Here is a 14,611-nt window from a genome sequence, read left to right on the forward strand (position 1 = left end):
ATACGAAAGAGGAAGAAGAAGAAGGTCAGTCTGCTTTGGTTAAACTTTTCAGGTCGTGTATTTGCAAAGCTTCTTAGTTAGACTGTTCTACTCCAAACAACATAATACTAGGGTTGATAACTTAAGTCTGTGGCCTAAAATTAAATTAAAAACAAGGACAAAGTTTGATGTCACTCCCTGTGAAGTCCTCTGCAGTTCGTCCGTAGATTTCCCAAAGCTTTCGTTACCAGAGCAACCTTGTCTTGCAGCTCAAAGCACGTGGTACTCTGTACTTTGGTTGTGAGATAAAATGATGGGCCGGTGTTTCATCCACAGTCACCGATCCAGCGAGGCGCCTCTCTGGATTTTCCTGATACTGGTCCATTAGTTGGTGGACATTAATGATGTCGGAAACCCCCCAATGCAGCCCAGATGATTAACTTGCGGTGTCCATCATGCAGATGCATCCTCAAATGATGCTCAATAGGACTTGTGTGTGACCACATTAGGGGAAAACCGTCTCAGTAAGCTTGATTGTGGTCACACGCCAATTCCCTTTTCTGAGACCGTGAGCTTTATTGACATTTCCATGAGTTGGCGAGTTTGAGGACACCCAGACACTGGACCATCATCTTTTTCATGAGTGACCTTTCCGCACCAATCATTAACCATGACATATGAGGGACAGATTGTCCGGATTCAATTGACGTGTCAGTATGGAAATCCTGCAGAGAATCACCTTTAAGGTAGATATTTCAAATGCTTTTTCAGCTTTTTCAGCTTTTTCAGCTTTTTCAGCTCGCGCTTTTTCAGCGCTTTTTCAGCTCTCTCTGTCTCTCTCTCTCCTCCCTCTCTCTCTCTCTCCTACCTCTCTCTCTCTCTCTCCTCTCTCTCTCTCTCTCTCTTCTCTCTTCTCTCTTCTCTCTCTCTCTCTCTCTCTCCGTTATTCAAGTGTTATTCCAGCACAATGATTTAAACACCATTTTTTTGGATACAAAGTCGAGGCTCGTGGAAGAGTTAGAACACAGAACACAACAGAACAGAGCAATTTACTATAATTCACCAAATGTCCGTCTGTCTGTCCGTCCGTCCGTTCGAAGGTACCGCAAAAACGGCTGAACCGATCGCAACGATATTGTGGGTGGGTAATCTTGGGACCCCCTGGAGTAAAATAGGCTATATTGTTTTTCCAATTTTTGCCAATTTTAACAATTTATAACAATTTATTAGAATTTTTTTTACTAGTTGTACAAAGAGGGGAACCCAAACAGCAATGGACAAAAAACAATGGGAGTGGGAGAGGTGGGAGAGGTGAGAAAGGCATGATAACCTGGAAAGGGAGGGATGAGCGAGGGGGTTAATGAGGGTATAAAAGTTCATGAGTGGGGAAGGGGGATGACTTGACGAGGAGGTGAACAGGTATTTTTAATCCCTGAAGACTTTAAAAATCGGAACATTACATCTGTCCTTAAAAGAATATAGAATTTTTTTTTTAGAACGACACTCGGTAGAGAGTGTAACGTCTTCAAAAGGCTCAATATAATACGAGTCACGAACTATTTTGTCACGAGCACAAAAAACATGGACTCATCTGTTTGAGGTTTCAGCACGCACTGTCTTTATTTCCGGTTCCTCTCCGTAGGGGGCGTGGTCAGGACTATAAAGTACAGTACATCACAAGAGCATACTTCCAGCAGGCTGAACATTTTACGTTTTGTATCTCACTAACAGATCGGATCTGGATTCGGACCTGAATCAAAATCTTTTCGGCTTGTTCTTGTCACCTACTCAACTTATCCACTAAGTTTTGTAATAAATCATCCACAACTTTTTGAGATATTGTCCTATATATTGTTTCCCCCCCCGATCACTCAATGGTGAAGAATCACTTAAAAAAAAATTAAAATTCTCGTATCCGGATCCGGATTCGGATCTTCACCAAAATCTAACCATTTCGTCCTTATCACATACCCATGTCCACCAAGTTTCGTCCGAATCCGTCCACAACTCTTTTAGATATTGTGCTTTTTATCATTTTTAGCCCTAACTCGCAATGGCGAAAAATCACTTTAAAAATTCTCAGATCCAAATCAGAATCCGGATCTTCACCAAAATCTAATCATTTCGTCTTTGTCACATACACTATCTCTCTGCCAAATTTCGTCCGAATCCGTCCACAACTTTTTGAGATGTCTTGTTCACAGACAAATAGACAGACAGGGGTGAAAACATAAGCACCATCCACCTTCGGTGGTGCAGATAAGAAAGTGATTACTAAAGGAAATTGCACTCGAGCTAGAGCTAGATGTGAAGGCCATTTGCATGACTGGTTGTTTTTACCCCTGTCTGTATGTCTGTTTGTTTGTGAATAGGATATTTCAAACAGTAATGGACGGATTCAGACGAAATTTAGTTGTTCAGGTTGGGTGTGTGACAAGGATGAAATGATTAGATTGTGGTGAAGATCTGGAGGCAAAAAATTTTTTAAAGTGATTTTTCACCATTGAGAACAAATTGAGAAAGAGAAGAGAAGAAGGGGAGAATATAACAAGGAAAAGTATAGTGGGGAAGTGTTTATAGACAGGGAAAGGAAGACAGGAGGAATATGGAAAAACCTTATCCACGTGGGAAAGAGGAATGGTCAAAAATTCAGCCATTTTTGTGCAAATAATAAATACATGATCCCTCAGAATGCATTTGCAAAAACTGTAGCTGTACTTACATTTCTTCAAGTCTGGGATTAAAGTCAGATTTCCCACGCTCCACGTGAATGCGGAAAAAAAAAAACATCAGAGGAAACGCCAGTTCGGGCCTAAAGAACAATTTGAGGACCCGGACATGGTTGACTTCCCAGCCGGTTGCAGAAGCGACATCAAAGGCCGGCCAGAATGTTTTCAATCTTCTTGGCTGGAAAACTCAGAAAGTCCCGATTGCGTGTGAAGGTGGGAAAAGCGAAGACAGGGAAGGTTCCTTATTGATACTTGGATTTACAAGGCAAGGACAGGTCAGGCATTTTGCTTCATTTCATGCACAGTCCGTTGTGATTGACGGAGGAGACGTCGATGTCTGGGGCAGATCACAGACTAAAAGCCAGTCATCCTGAGCTAATTGCCAGGAATCTCTGGCCCTCAGACAGCAATCTGACAGCAAAGAATGAGACTGAAAGATGAACAGTTCAATAGACAATGGTCATGGTCCGTTTGATTCGATAAATCCATGCAGATGTTGGTTGCTCCATTTGATACTCCAACTCCATCGTGTTGCCAATGGATTGCCGAGCACAAAAATGCTTTACGTTCTGCAACGTCATGATAATTAATTATCCACGGCGAGCTACACACTTAACGGACACTGATCGATATTAGCCAGATCTAAGCTAGGCTTAGCAATACGCACAAGGAACTTTGGCACAGAAGGAAGCCATTCGGCCGGCCCTTCCTGCCTGCTCTGCACTAAACCCCAGACACCATCACCCATCCATACTCTAGTAACCGACAAGTCCTTCTTGACAATCTAGGCACCAATGTAATTCCAATTTAAACCCATCTACCAACTCTGCTGCTACTTCCTTTCCATGGAGACAATTCCAGACATTAACTATTATCCGAATGAAAGACCCCTTCGACCCCTGCCTTACTAACCTCCTAACTCCCCTCTTCTTTACTGTCAGTTTCATGACCAGAACGGCACACAGTATTCTCGATGTATACAGTGTTAACATTACCTGTTAACACTGTAAAAGTTATAACTTATAATGTTGTTGTTGTTGTTGTTGTTGTTGTATAACCACGGAAAGTTCTCTCGAACAAGCCTGCAGCATGGAGACAGCAAATCGATCTCCCAGGAGCGACCCAGAGATCTTCCACAGGATGGTGTACCCCCGCCTTCACAAAGTCAGGGCCATGACAGAGTTAGAGAGAGAGACAGAAAGAGACAGAAAAAGAGAGACAGAGACAGAGACAGAGAGAGAGAGAGAGAGAGAGAGAGAGAGAGAGAGAGAGAGAGAGAGAGAGAGAGAGAGAGAGAGAGAGAGAGAGACAAAGCCAAGAGGGAATGCGCCGATCCATGGGGACCGATCAGCACTCTGACCGCGACTGCGCTGCCCTGATGAATCAGGGCAGCAGGGAAGAATGGGGAAGATTTGGCCCCCGTGCGCTGGGGGGTACAACCACCGCGAAGAGGTATCCCGATTGTTGTTTTATTTTAGGTTGTATTTGTAGGGGAATTTTATGTGAATGAAATACGCATACATCCTAAAACCCTGTTCGCTTTACCAATAGCTACCTGTAACTGCTGTCTGCTTACCCCCGTGTCTATGACACTCCCCAGATCCTTCTCCTATGTGAGATGCTCTAAGATTATTGTAATCATATAATCTCTATTTTCATTATTCTCACCCATCCAGAGAACCTTATACATTTGGTTATGTTAAACTGCATCTGCCAATCTTTTACCCAATCTAGTAAGGTATCTAGACTTCCCTGAACCTGATCACCTCCATCTCTGCTATCTACCTTACCTCCAAGCTTTGTATCATCTGCAAATTTAGAAATCCGACTCTTAACCCCACAATCCAAATCATTGATGTAAATTATGAATAATAATGATCTCAGTACCAATCCCTGAGGTACCCCACTACTTACATCTCCCAGCCCGACATCCTCCACTCACAGCTACTTTTTGCTTCCTGTCACTAATCCAGTTTCCAAACCAATTAGTTACCTGCCAGGCATTCCATAATCCCTCAACGTTGCTAACAACCTCCTATGTGGTACCTTTATATCAAATGCCTTCTCAAAGTGTAGATGCACTACATCCAATGCACTTCCCTCATCAACCCAATGAGAAACTACTTCATAGAACTCCAATAAATTTGTTAAACAAGATATTCCTTTGGTAAATCCGTGCAACCTTTAATTAGCTTGAAATTATTCAAATGGCTTTCATCCGTTCCTTAATTAACATCTCCAACACCTTTCCCACAACTGAGGTCATGCTAACAGGTCTAGAGTTCCCCAATTCTTCCCTGGAACCTTTATTAAATAGCGGTGTTACATTTGCTCCTGTCCAAACCTCTGGTGTCTGTCCTGACTCCAACAAGCTGTTAAATATATCCGCTAACAGCACGCTTATCTGCTCCACCACCTCCCTCAATACTCTTGGATGCATGTTATCCGGATCTGGAGATAATTATCATCCCTTAATTCTTTTTTAGCTCTTTCTTCACTTCCTCCACTCCTTCTTGGATCTCATTTAAAAGCTTTTGTTCACCATGGAGATAGATACTCTTGGCTATTGGAAGTTCTCCTGATTGTTCACAATTCCCCTCTCAAAGTGAAAGCATTTCATCACCAAGCACTCATGTCGAAAAGACCACCTGGAAAACCCTCCCATCTACTTTCTGAACAATCCTCTCCAAGAAGTTCTGTCACTCAAGCTTTTGGGTCTCACTATCTGCCATGATCTTTCCTGGGAAAACCACATTTCCAAGCTGGCCTCCAAAGCCAGCCGCCGACTGGGCATCCTCCGCCATGCGAAGTCCTTCCTTGGCACACCTGAGCTCCTCACCACATACAAGGCTTTCATCCGCAGCTCAATGGAATACTGTTCTCCCCTCTGGGCCGGTGCTCCTGCCACACACCTAGCTCGTCTTCACGCTGTTGAAACCAAAGCTTTCAGAATCATTGGAATCTCCTGCCTAGCTACCCATGCTCTCTCTGTGCTCTGTCCCCCAAATATTCCAACAGGTTGCACAAGATCTGCCAGCAACCCTCTTCTCGAGAAACTTCCAAAATCTAGGCTCTCTGCTCACCTTCACTCTTTCATTCCTCTTTTCTCCCGCCTCTGGAACAAACTCCCTCACTCTCTTTAATCCCACTCCTCCCTCCAGGTCTTTAAAACAGCTGTTCACCACCATCTCTTATCTTCCCCCATCCAAATCCTTGATCTTTTCTACCCCCGTTAATCCATCCCTAATATACCTCCTTCAAATTCCCTGTTTTCTTTCCTGAAAGTCCTCGGAGTATCCATCTTGGTTATCCCGTGTTCCCCGCCCCAGCCCTCTCCCTTCCACTGATCTCCCGATGTCCCTGATCTCTACTGTTGTTTTGCTTCCCTCTCTCACCCCTTATTGTCTGCCGCTCCCTTTATTAATATGTTGTATGTGTTAGCTCTTATACGAGTCTCGACTTAGTATACAACAAAAAACACTCGGAGAAGGTGAGGAAGGTGAGAGGGTTCATTCAAATCTGTCTTTCTCCTCTGGCTAGTGGCTACTCAAATGAGAAAGAAGAATAACCACTCCTTTTGCATCTTCAGACACATAAGGCTGCCCAGACTGTTTTCTCCATTGGCTAGGGGGCACATTCCTGGACGGGTCGCCACTCCAAGGCAGCACACTCAAATGGCTCATTCTTCCCAGTAAGCTGTTACTCATTTTGCCAATCTTGGAAAGATGACACACTGAATCAACCCACCTGGTGTTATTTAACAGCATGACAGGGGCTCAAACTCAGGACACGAACTAAGATGTTAAGCCAGCCACCTTAACCGTTAACCACCACCAGGCTCAATCGAGAAACCAAGGGATGAAATGTTCACAACTAACCGGCACTTCACAAAATGCCACGGGGATTTCCCATCTTGTGATTCCCAGCCTTTCCATTAAGATCGACGGCGCATCCGGATCGGTGTGACGGCAGCGGGAATCTCTGGGGCAACCGAGGCTGCTTCCGACAACTCGGAGCATTAATATCATTGGCACAGTGCCAGTTGCATTTACACTGCAACTTTCTCTGGCCCGGGCATATGGCCAACTTATTGCAATTAAAACAAAGTTGTCTGCTTGGGATTCCGCATTTATTTGATAGGCCTAAACACGCCGGAGTGGCAAGCAAGCAGAACAACATGTGTGTCAATGTGATTTGCCCAATGACTTCATGGTAAAGAGCAAAATTAATCGAGGTTTGGAACATTAAATGCAGCTGATAACGCATCGTTACGTGTAACTTGTTGATTTAACCTTTAATCATCCGAGTGAGCACATAAATGAATGTTTGCTTAAGTTAATGGATTCTTGACATAAGGATAATGAAGTGTCATGCAGTGTTGTCGCTATATGTCCCTGAGATTGAAAATCAAACTGGCATTCCCAGAACAAAGCAAGAAATAAACAAGGACGACACTCGGGAGAGAGAGAGCAAACCTCCGCCAGGCTGAACAGTTTATGTTATGTATCCCACTGATAGGCCCGATCTGGATCCGACCTGAACCAAAATCGAATCGGCTTGTTATTGTCACTTACCCAACCCATCCACCAAGTTTTGTCATAATCCGTCCATAACTTTTTGAGATATCTTGCTATGTATCGTTTTGGGACCACATCACTTAATGGTGAAGCGAAGTACTTAGAAAATTAAAATAAATTATCGTATCCGGATCCATATTCGGATCTTCATCAAAATTGAATCAATTCTTCCGTGTCACACACCCAGCCAGTCCACCAAGTTTCGGCCGAATCCGTCCACAACGTTTTGAGACATCTTCGTTTTTATCGTTTTTTGCCCTTTCTCTCTATGGTGAAGAATCACTTAAAATTCTCAGATCCAGATCGGGATCCAAATCTTCACCAACATCGCACTTCTTTCCTTTTTTCCCTCTCCTAACTTTCCTAATCCCTGTTCTCCTAACCTCCTTAACACTCTACACGTTCTCGCTCTTCTAACTTCCCACTTTGTGTTCTTCCTCGTTCTTCCTCTCCCAACTTCCCTTTCTGTTCTTCCTCTCCTAACTTCCACTGTCTGTTTTTCTTCTCCTAATTTCGCTACTCTCTGTTCCCAATCTCATAACTTCCCCTGCCTCACATCTTTCTCAGCTTGATGCCGTATAAACCAAGGCCATCAAGATCATTGGAATCTTTGGCGATAAAGCCGACTCTATAGGCCTATGACTTCGCCATTGCCGACACGTCACTGGTCTCTGTCTTCTTCCGCCTCATTTCTGGTCTTGCGCCCTCTGCCCTCTCCGTGCTTTGTCTCCCCCCAGGTATCTGCAGGACGCACACAGTCCACCAACAACCCCCAAGATGTGAATATGGATTCGGATATGAGAGTTATTAAAATTTTAAAGTGATTCTTCACCATTGAGTGATCGGGATAAAAACAACATATAGCAGGATATCTCAAAAAGTTATGGATGGATTTGGACGAAACTTGATGGACAAGTTGTGTGTGTGACAAGGAAAAATCGATTCAATTTTGGTGAATATCTGGATCCGGATCCGGCTAGAATAATTTTTTAAGTGATTCTTCACCATTGGGAGATAGGGTCAAAACGACACATAAGATATCTGAAAAGGTTGTGGACGAATGATTTTGATTAAATGTGATTCTGTATTGTGATTTTCTGGTCTACTCTGGGATACAAAACGTAAACTGTTCACCTGGCGGAGGTATGCTCTCTACTGAGTGCCGTTCTAGTTCCTCTTTTTTCCCACCTGTGGAACCGCCTTCCACACTCTCTTCATTCTCATTCTTCCCGCCAGGTCTTCAAGACAGCTGTTCACCAACATCTCAGGTCATCCAAAGCCATGATCTTTTCTACACCCATTAAACCAACCCCATCCCTCCCAAAATTTTGCTTTTGTGTTCATCTTGTCGACCCCTTGTGTTCTCCATTACCCCTCCCTCATCATTAGTTGCATCCATTGTTTGTCCGTCTCCGTCCACCTTATCCCTACTCCCTGCTGCTGGTGCTTTCCCTTTCTCCTGCTGTTCCCTTTTGTTATGTTGTGTCCTCATCTGTTCTGTGTCCTCACCCTTCCAGAAGTCCAGACCATGTATAACAAAAAAACTTATCCACTTTCTCTTTCCCCTCTCCTAAGTTCCCTACCCTACTGTTCTATGGCACTTATGATAACTTTGCCGCTCATTCCCTCTCTGTTTATGCATATGCAAATATAAAGTTCCACAAATGAAGAGTAAATGTTGGTTCAAAATTTGGAAAAACGTCAAATGCAAAAGCTTGGTCAATGACAGCTGAAATGACTCCAGATTGGCTGAAATCTCTACAACCATTGAAATAAAAACGGTTGCTGTACCTGTGAAGGAGTGCTCAAAGGTTGACCATTGGAGGAAGCGATCCTTGCCGCAGCCGCGGGATTGCTCGAACTGACGAGCACGGGGGCGCTGATGTCGCATGAGTGCCGGTGTTGTAGAGCACCCATTCCCACTCCCCCCGGTTGTTGTTGCTGCTGCTGCTGTTGTTGCTGTAGCTGCTGCGATAACTTGCTCGCCATAGGCAGTGATGTAAACGAATGGCGCTTTTTGGCATTCTTTCGGCAGTCTCCGGCTCCTGCGCCTTGTGCAGTCGAGGCCATGGCCAATGCTGTGGACTCGGCGGACGTAAGTCCCATGCCGGTAGCTGAATCTAGACCCAACATCTGCTTGGCAGTCACATTGAACTGTTGGGGAATTGTGGGAAGGGGAAGAAGAAGGAAGAGGGCAAAATGAAAAGCACCGGTCATTAAAAAAAAAAAAAAGATTAAGAGAACCCAAAATGTTGAATTAAGAGAAACCCCCCCCCAAAAAAAGATTAAGAGCACCCAAAATGTTGAATTAAGAGAACCCCCCAAGAAATAAAGATTAAGAGAACCCAAAATGTTGAATTAAGAGAACCCCCCAATAGGGTGGTGCTCAAAATAATTTTTTTAAAATATTTACTGGGACATGGCTTTATGTTGTTCCTTTTGTTCCAAAATGAAAAGACACCAAATATGAAAGCAATCTGATTTTATTTAGGGGTGCCACATCAGCCTTCAAACTAAAGGTGTCTACAAAACTTTTCTATATATGGATCGAAAGCAAAACCAGAAGTTTGTTTTATGAAAATCCACCCTCCACTCACTTTCTTTGTATTCTAGCAAACACAAGTTACAATAGCTGCACAAATAGCACTATATTGCTATGAAAACTCAAATTCAATGATAACAATCCAAATGTTCAGTTCATAAAATGAAGAGACACCATATCACATAATATTAAAAAAACCAAATATAATGAGAAATGTAACTCCTATTTCTGGGCCTGTTTCACCACTGTTGCCTTCTTGGCATCGGGGTACATCTTCCTGTGAGCAGCAACAACTTGGAGCAGAGCTTGCTTTTGCTCTTCATCCTTTGTAAGGAGCTTATTGTAGTCTTGTATCAATGCGACACCCCTTTCTGCCCTGTCGTTCACCACGACTAAGCCACTGGCGGCTTTCTTTGCTTCCTGAAAGCTGGTTTCTTGCTCCCATGAACCAGGATCCTTATCCATCCAATCAGTTGGGGTCCCTAGGATGCTGAAGAAATGCTTGGTGTGTTTTGTTATGAGGCCAGCGATTGACAGGGCGGTTCCTCGTTTGATAGCTGGTCTCTTTGGAGAGGGGTTTTCACCATCATTTTTCAATGCTTCAATCATATTGATCTTGCTTTCTTTGTCAATTCTGGTGTCAAAGAATGCAAATGCCACTAGTACTGGGCTCATGTACCACGTGTGGCGGCCAAGTGCCTTCAAGGCTGCCTGAGCCATCTTCTGATTGATTTGTTCAAACTTTTCCAACTTCTTGAAGAGGTTAATGTCATTCAGGGGAGCCTCAATAGCTTGTGGAGCCCGAAACCAAGCCTGTACATACACAAGGCAGACAAAAATGTTGAAGGCTCGGAGTTCTCTCGCCTCTCGAAGTGTCAAGTGGAACTCTGACCGAAACATGAACACCTGTAGTGAATATAGTGCTTTTGCCATCCATCTGGCTCTGTGCATTGCTCCTGGAGCCATGATCCGGATTCCACGAGGTGGGATTCCTCCCATGTAGATGACAGTCAGTTCTAGGAGTTCACGATAATCATCTCGTGGCTGCTGATCTTTCAAACACACAAGAACGTTTTTGCTTCCAACACAGTGTCTACAGATCCCATTGAAGCCTTCCTCTCTGAGAATTGATCGTGAAGAAACTTCCTGTCCTCGGGGTTGGTGATTATGGCCTCCGAATCTGCATGCCTAAGATCAAACGTCTTCTCCAAGGAGGCCTTGAAGGATGCTTCCTTTTTCTCTTGGGTTGCACCACCCCGCTTTGCACCTTTTTGGAGGCTCCTCCATTCTTCATATAGCCTCTCCAAACGATGGATGCAGTGCTGATTCGTCGTTGTATGTAGGTGAGCTTTTTCCCAGAACTTCACAACCTCTTCAATGGTGAGGGTTGCACTCTCCTGGGCAGTGCGATTCTCCTTCTTCAGGTGATGGAAAAACAGGACAAGAGATTGATGCACAGTCGGGAGCTTGGCACCTTTGATGGCATCTCCAGAAGTGGACCCAATGAGATACACATTATCCTGAGCCCGAGTTTTCAATGAAACACTGGTACTAGCACATGCCATATCTGCAAAATAAGCAAGAATGTGGGTAAAATCCTGTTAATTCTTACTCCACAGGGTCACTCTCTACAAAAGAGCCACAGTCAATAAGTTAGGCCTACATATTACACACTAAAAAAGCGTACCCCTGACCCCAGGAACCTGTACAAAACATGCATGAAAATTGCCCAGATAGTGATCATAGGAAGTCTCAAAACTGTATGTATAATATATTGTATATATATAATGTATAATGTGTATTTATGTATATTTATTATTTAATGTATATTTACTATATATTTATTTTTAATATTATATTTAATGTATATATATAATTATGTATTTATTTTGTGTATATACAGCCCAAAAAATGGGAATTCCTATTTTTGCATGGGGGAAAATTCATCACTGATGTGGCACCCCTAAATATTATTGGATTCCATTCAAATTTGGTGTGGTTTCCTTTGACACCAACAGGAACAAAAATAGACCATGTCCCGGAGAACATCTGCATTTAGCTTTTTTGAAGCCCACCCTACCCCCCAAGAAATAAAGATTAAGAGAACCCAAAATGTTGAATTAAGAGAACCCCCCAAGAAATAAAGATTAAGAGAACCCAAAATGTTTAATTAAGAGAACCCCCCAAGAAATAAAGATTAAGAGAACCCAAAATGTTGAATTAAGAGAACCCCCCAAGAAATAAAGATTAAGAGAACCCAAAATGTTGAATTAAGAGAACCCCCCAAAAAATTAAAGATAAGAGGACCCAAAATGTTGAATTAAGAGAACCCCCAAAAAATTAAAGATAAAGAGAACCCAAAATGTTGAATTAAGAGAACCCCCCAAGAAATAAAGATGAAGAGAACCGAAAATGTTGAATTAAGAGAACCCCCCAAGAAATAAAGATGAAGAGAACCCAAAATGTTGAATTAAGAGAACCCCCCCCCCCCCCCCCAAAAGAAAGATTAAGAGAACCCAAAATGTTGAATTAAGAGAACCCCCAAGAAATAAAGATTAAGAGAACCCAAAATGTTGAATTAAGAGAACCCCCCAATAAATAAAGATTAAGAGAACCCAAAATGTTGAAATAAGAGACCCCAAAAAATTAAAGATTAAGAGAACCCAAAATGTTGAATTAAGTGAACCCCCAAGAAATAAAGATTAAGAGAACCCAAAATGTTGAATCAAGAGAACCCCCAATAAATAAAGATTAAGAGAAACCAAAATGTTGAATTAAGAGAACCCCCAAGAAATAAAGATTAAGAGAACCCAAAATGTTGAATTAAGAGAACCCCCAATAAATAAAGATTAAGAGAACCCAAAATGTTGAAATAAGAGACCCCAAAAAATTAAAGATTAAGAGAACCCAAAATGTTGAATTAAGAGAACCCCCAAGAAATAAAGATTAAGAGAACCCAAAATGTTGAATCAAGAGAACCCCCAAGAAATAAAGATTAAGAGAACCCAAAATGTTGAATTAAGAGAACCCCCAATAAATAAAGATTAAGAGAAACCAAAATGTTGAATTAAGAGAACCCCCAAGAAATAAAGATTAAGAGAACCCAAAATGTTGAATTAAGAGAACCCCCAATAAATAAAGATTAAGAGAACCCAAAATGTTGAAATAAGAGACCCCAAAAAATTAAAGATTAAGAGAACCCAAAATGTTGAATTAAGAGAACCCCCAATAAATAAAGATTAAGAGAACCCAAAATGTTGAATCAAGAGAACCCCCAAGAAATAAAGATTAAGAGAACCCAAAATGTTGAATCAAGAGAACCCCCAAGAAATAAAGATTAAGAGAACCCAAAATGTTGAATTAAGAGAACCCCCAAGAAATAAAGATTAAGAGAACCCAAAATGTTGAATTAAGAGAACCCCCAATAAATAAAGATTAAGAGAACCCAAAATGTTGAAATAAGAGACCCCAAAAAATTAAAGATTAAGAGAACCCAAAATGTTGAATCAACCCTCTGGAGTCTACAAGCCGATTCTATCGGCTTCACGCATGCGCCAAAATGTCTTCAAGCCGAATTTATCGGCTCTAACCGCATTCAAATTTGAGATTAGAGACATTATTAGATTAGAGACATTAGAGACAAGATTAGAGACATGCCGATAGAATCGGCTTGTAGACTCCAGAGGGTTAAGAGAACCCAAAATGTTGAATTAAGAGAACCCCAAAAAAATAAAGATTAAGAGAACCCAAAATGTTGAATTAAGAAAACCCCCAAAAAATAAAGATTAAGAGAACCCAAAATGTTGAATTAAGAGAACCCCCAAAAAATAAAGATTAAGACAACCCAAAATGTTGAAATAAGAGAACCCCCAAAAAATTAAAGCTTAAGAGAAACCAAAATGTTGAATCAACCCTCTGGAATCTACAAGCCGATTCTATCGGCTTCACGCATGCGCCAAAATGTCTTCAAGCCGAATGTATCGGCTCTAACCGCATTCAAATTTGAGATTAGAGACATTATTAGATTAGAGACATTAGAGACATTCGAGACAAGATTAGAGACATGCCGATAGAATTGGCTTGTAGACTCCAGAGGGTTAAGACAACCCAAAATGTTGAATCAACCCTCTGGAATCTACAAGCCGATTCTATCGGCTTCACGCATGCGCCAAAATGTCTTCAAGCCGAATGTATCGGCTCTAACCGCATTCAAATTTGAGATTAGAGACATTATTAGATTAGAGACATTAGAGACATTCGAGACAAGATTAGAGACATGCCGATAGAATTGGCTTGTAGACTCCAGAGGGTTAAGAGAACCCAAAATGTTGAATTAAGAGAACCCCCCAAAAATAAAGATTAAGAGAACCCAAAATGTTGAATTAAGAGAACCCCCCAAAAAATAATGATTAAGAGAACCCAAAATGTTGAATTAAGAGGACCCCAAAAAAATAAAGATGAATAGAACCCAAAATGTTGAATTAAGAGAACCCCCCCCAAAAATAAATAATCCAAAATGTTGAATTAAGAGAACCCCCCAAAAAATAAAGAACCCAAAATGTTGAATTTTGAGAACCCCCCAAAAAATAAAGAACCCAAAATGTTGAATTTTGACAACCCCCCAAAAAATAAAGAACCCAAAATGTTGAATTAAGAGAACCCCCCCCCCCCCCCCCAAAAATAAAGAATCCAAAATGTTGAATTTTGAGCACCCCCCCAAAAAATAAAGAACCCAAAATGTTGAACTTTGAGAACCCCCCAAAAAATAAAGAACCCAAAATGTT

General features: G+C 41.9%; 1 protein-coding gene across 2 annotated transcripts in view; it reads right to left on the reverse strand.

Annotated features, from left to right (window-relative positions):
* Positions 1-14,611, reverse strand: part of LOC137437704 (E3 ubiquitin-protein ligase SH3RF1) — a 209,694-nt gene that overhangs the window by 41,383 nt on the left and 153,700 nt on the right. For both annotated transcript variants that reach the window (XM_078766140.1, XM_078766139.1), the window contains exon 5: positions 9,077-9,439. In XM_078766140.1, coding sequence (XP_078622266.1) covers positions 9,077-9,439 — 363 coding nt within the window. The remainder of the gene's footprint in view (positions 1-9,076; positions 9,440-14,611) is intronic.

This window comes from Myxine glutinosa, chromosome 12 (assembly GCF_964187855.1).
Source record: "Myxine glutinosa chromosome 12, kmMyxGlut1.1, whole genome shotgun sequence".
Lineage (NCBI taxonomy): Eukaryota > Metazoa > Chordata > Myxini > Myxiniformes > Myxinidae > Myxine > Myxine glutinosa.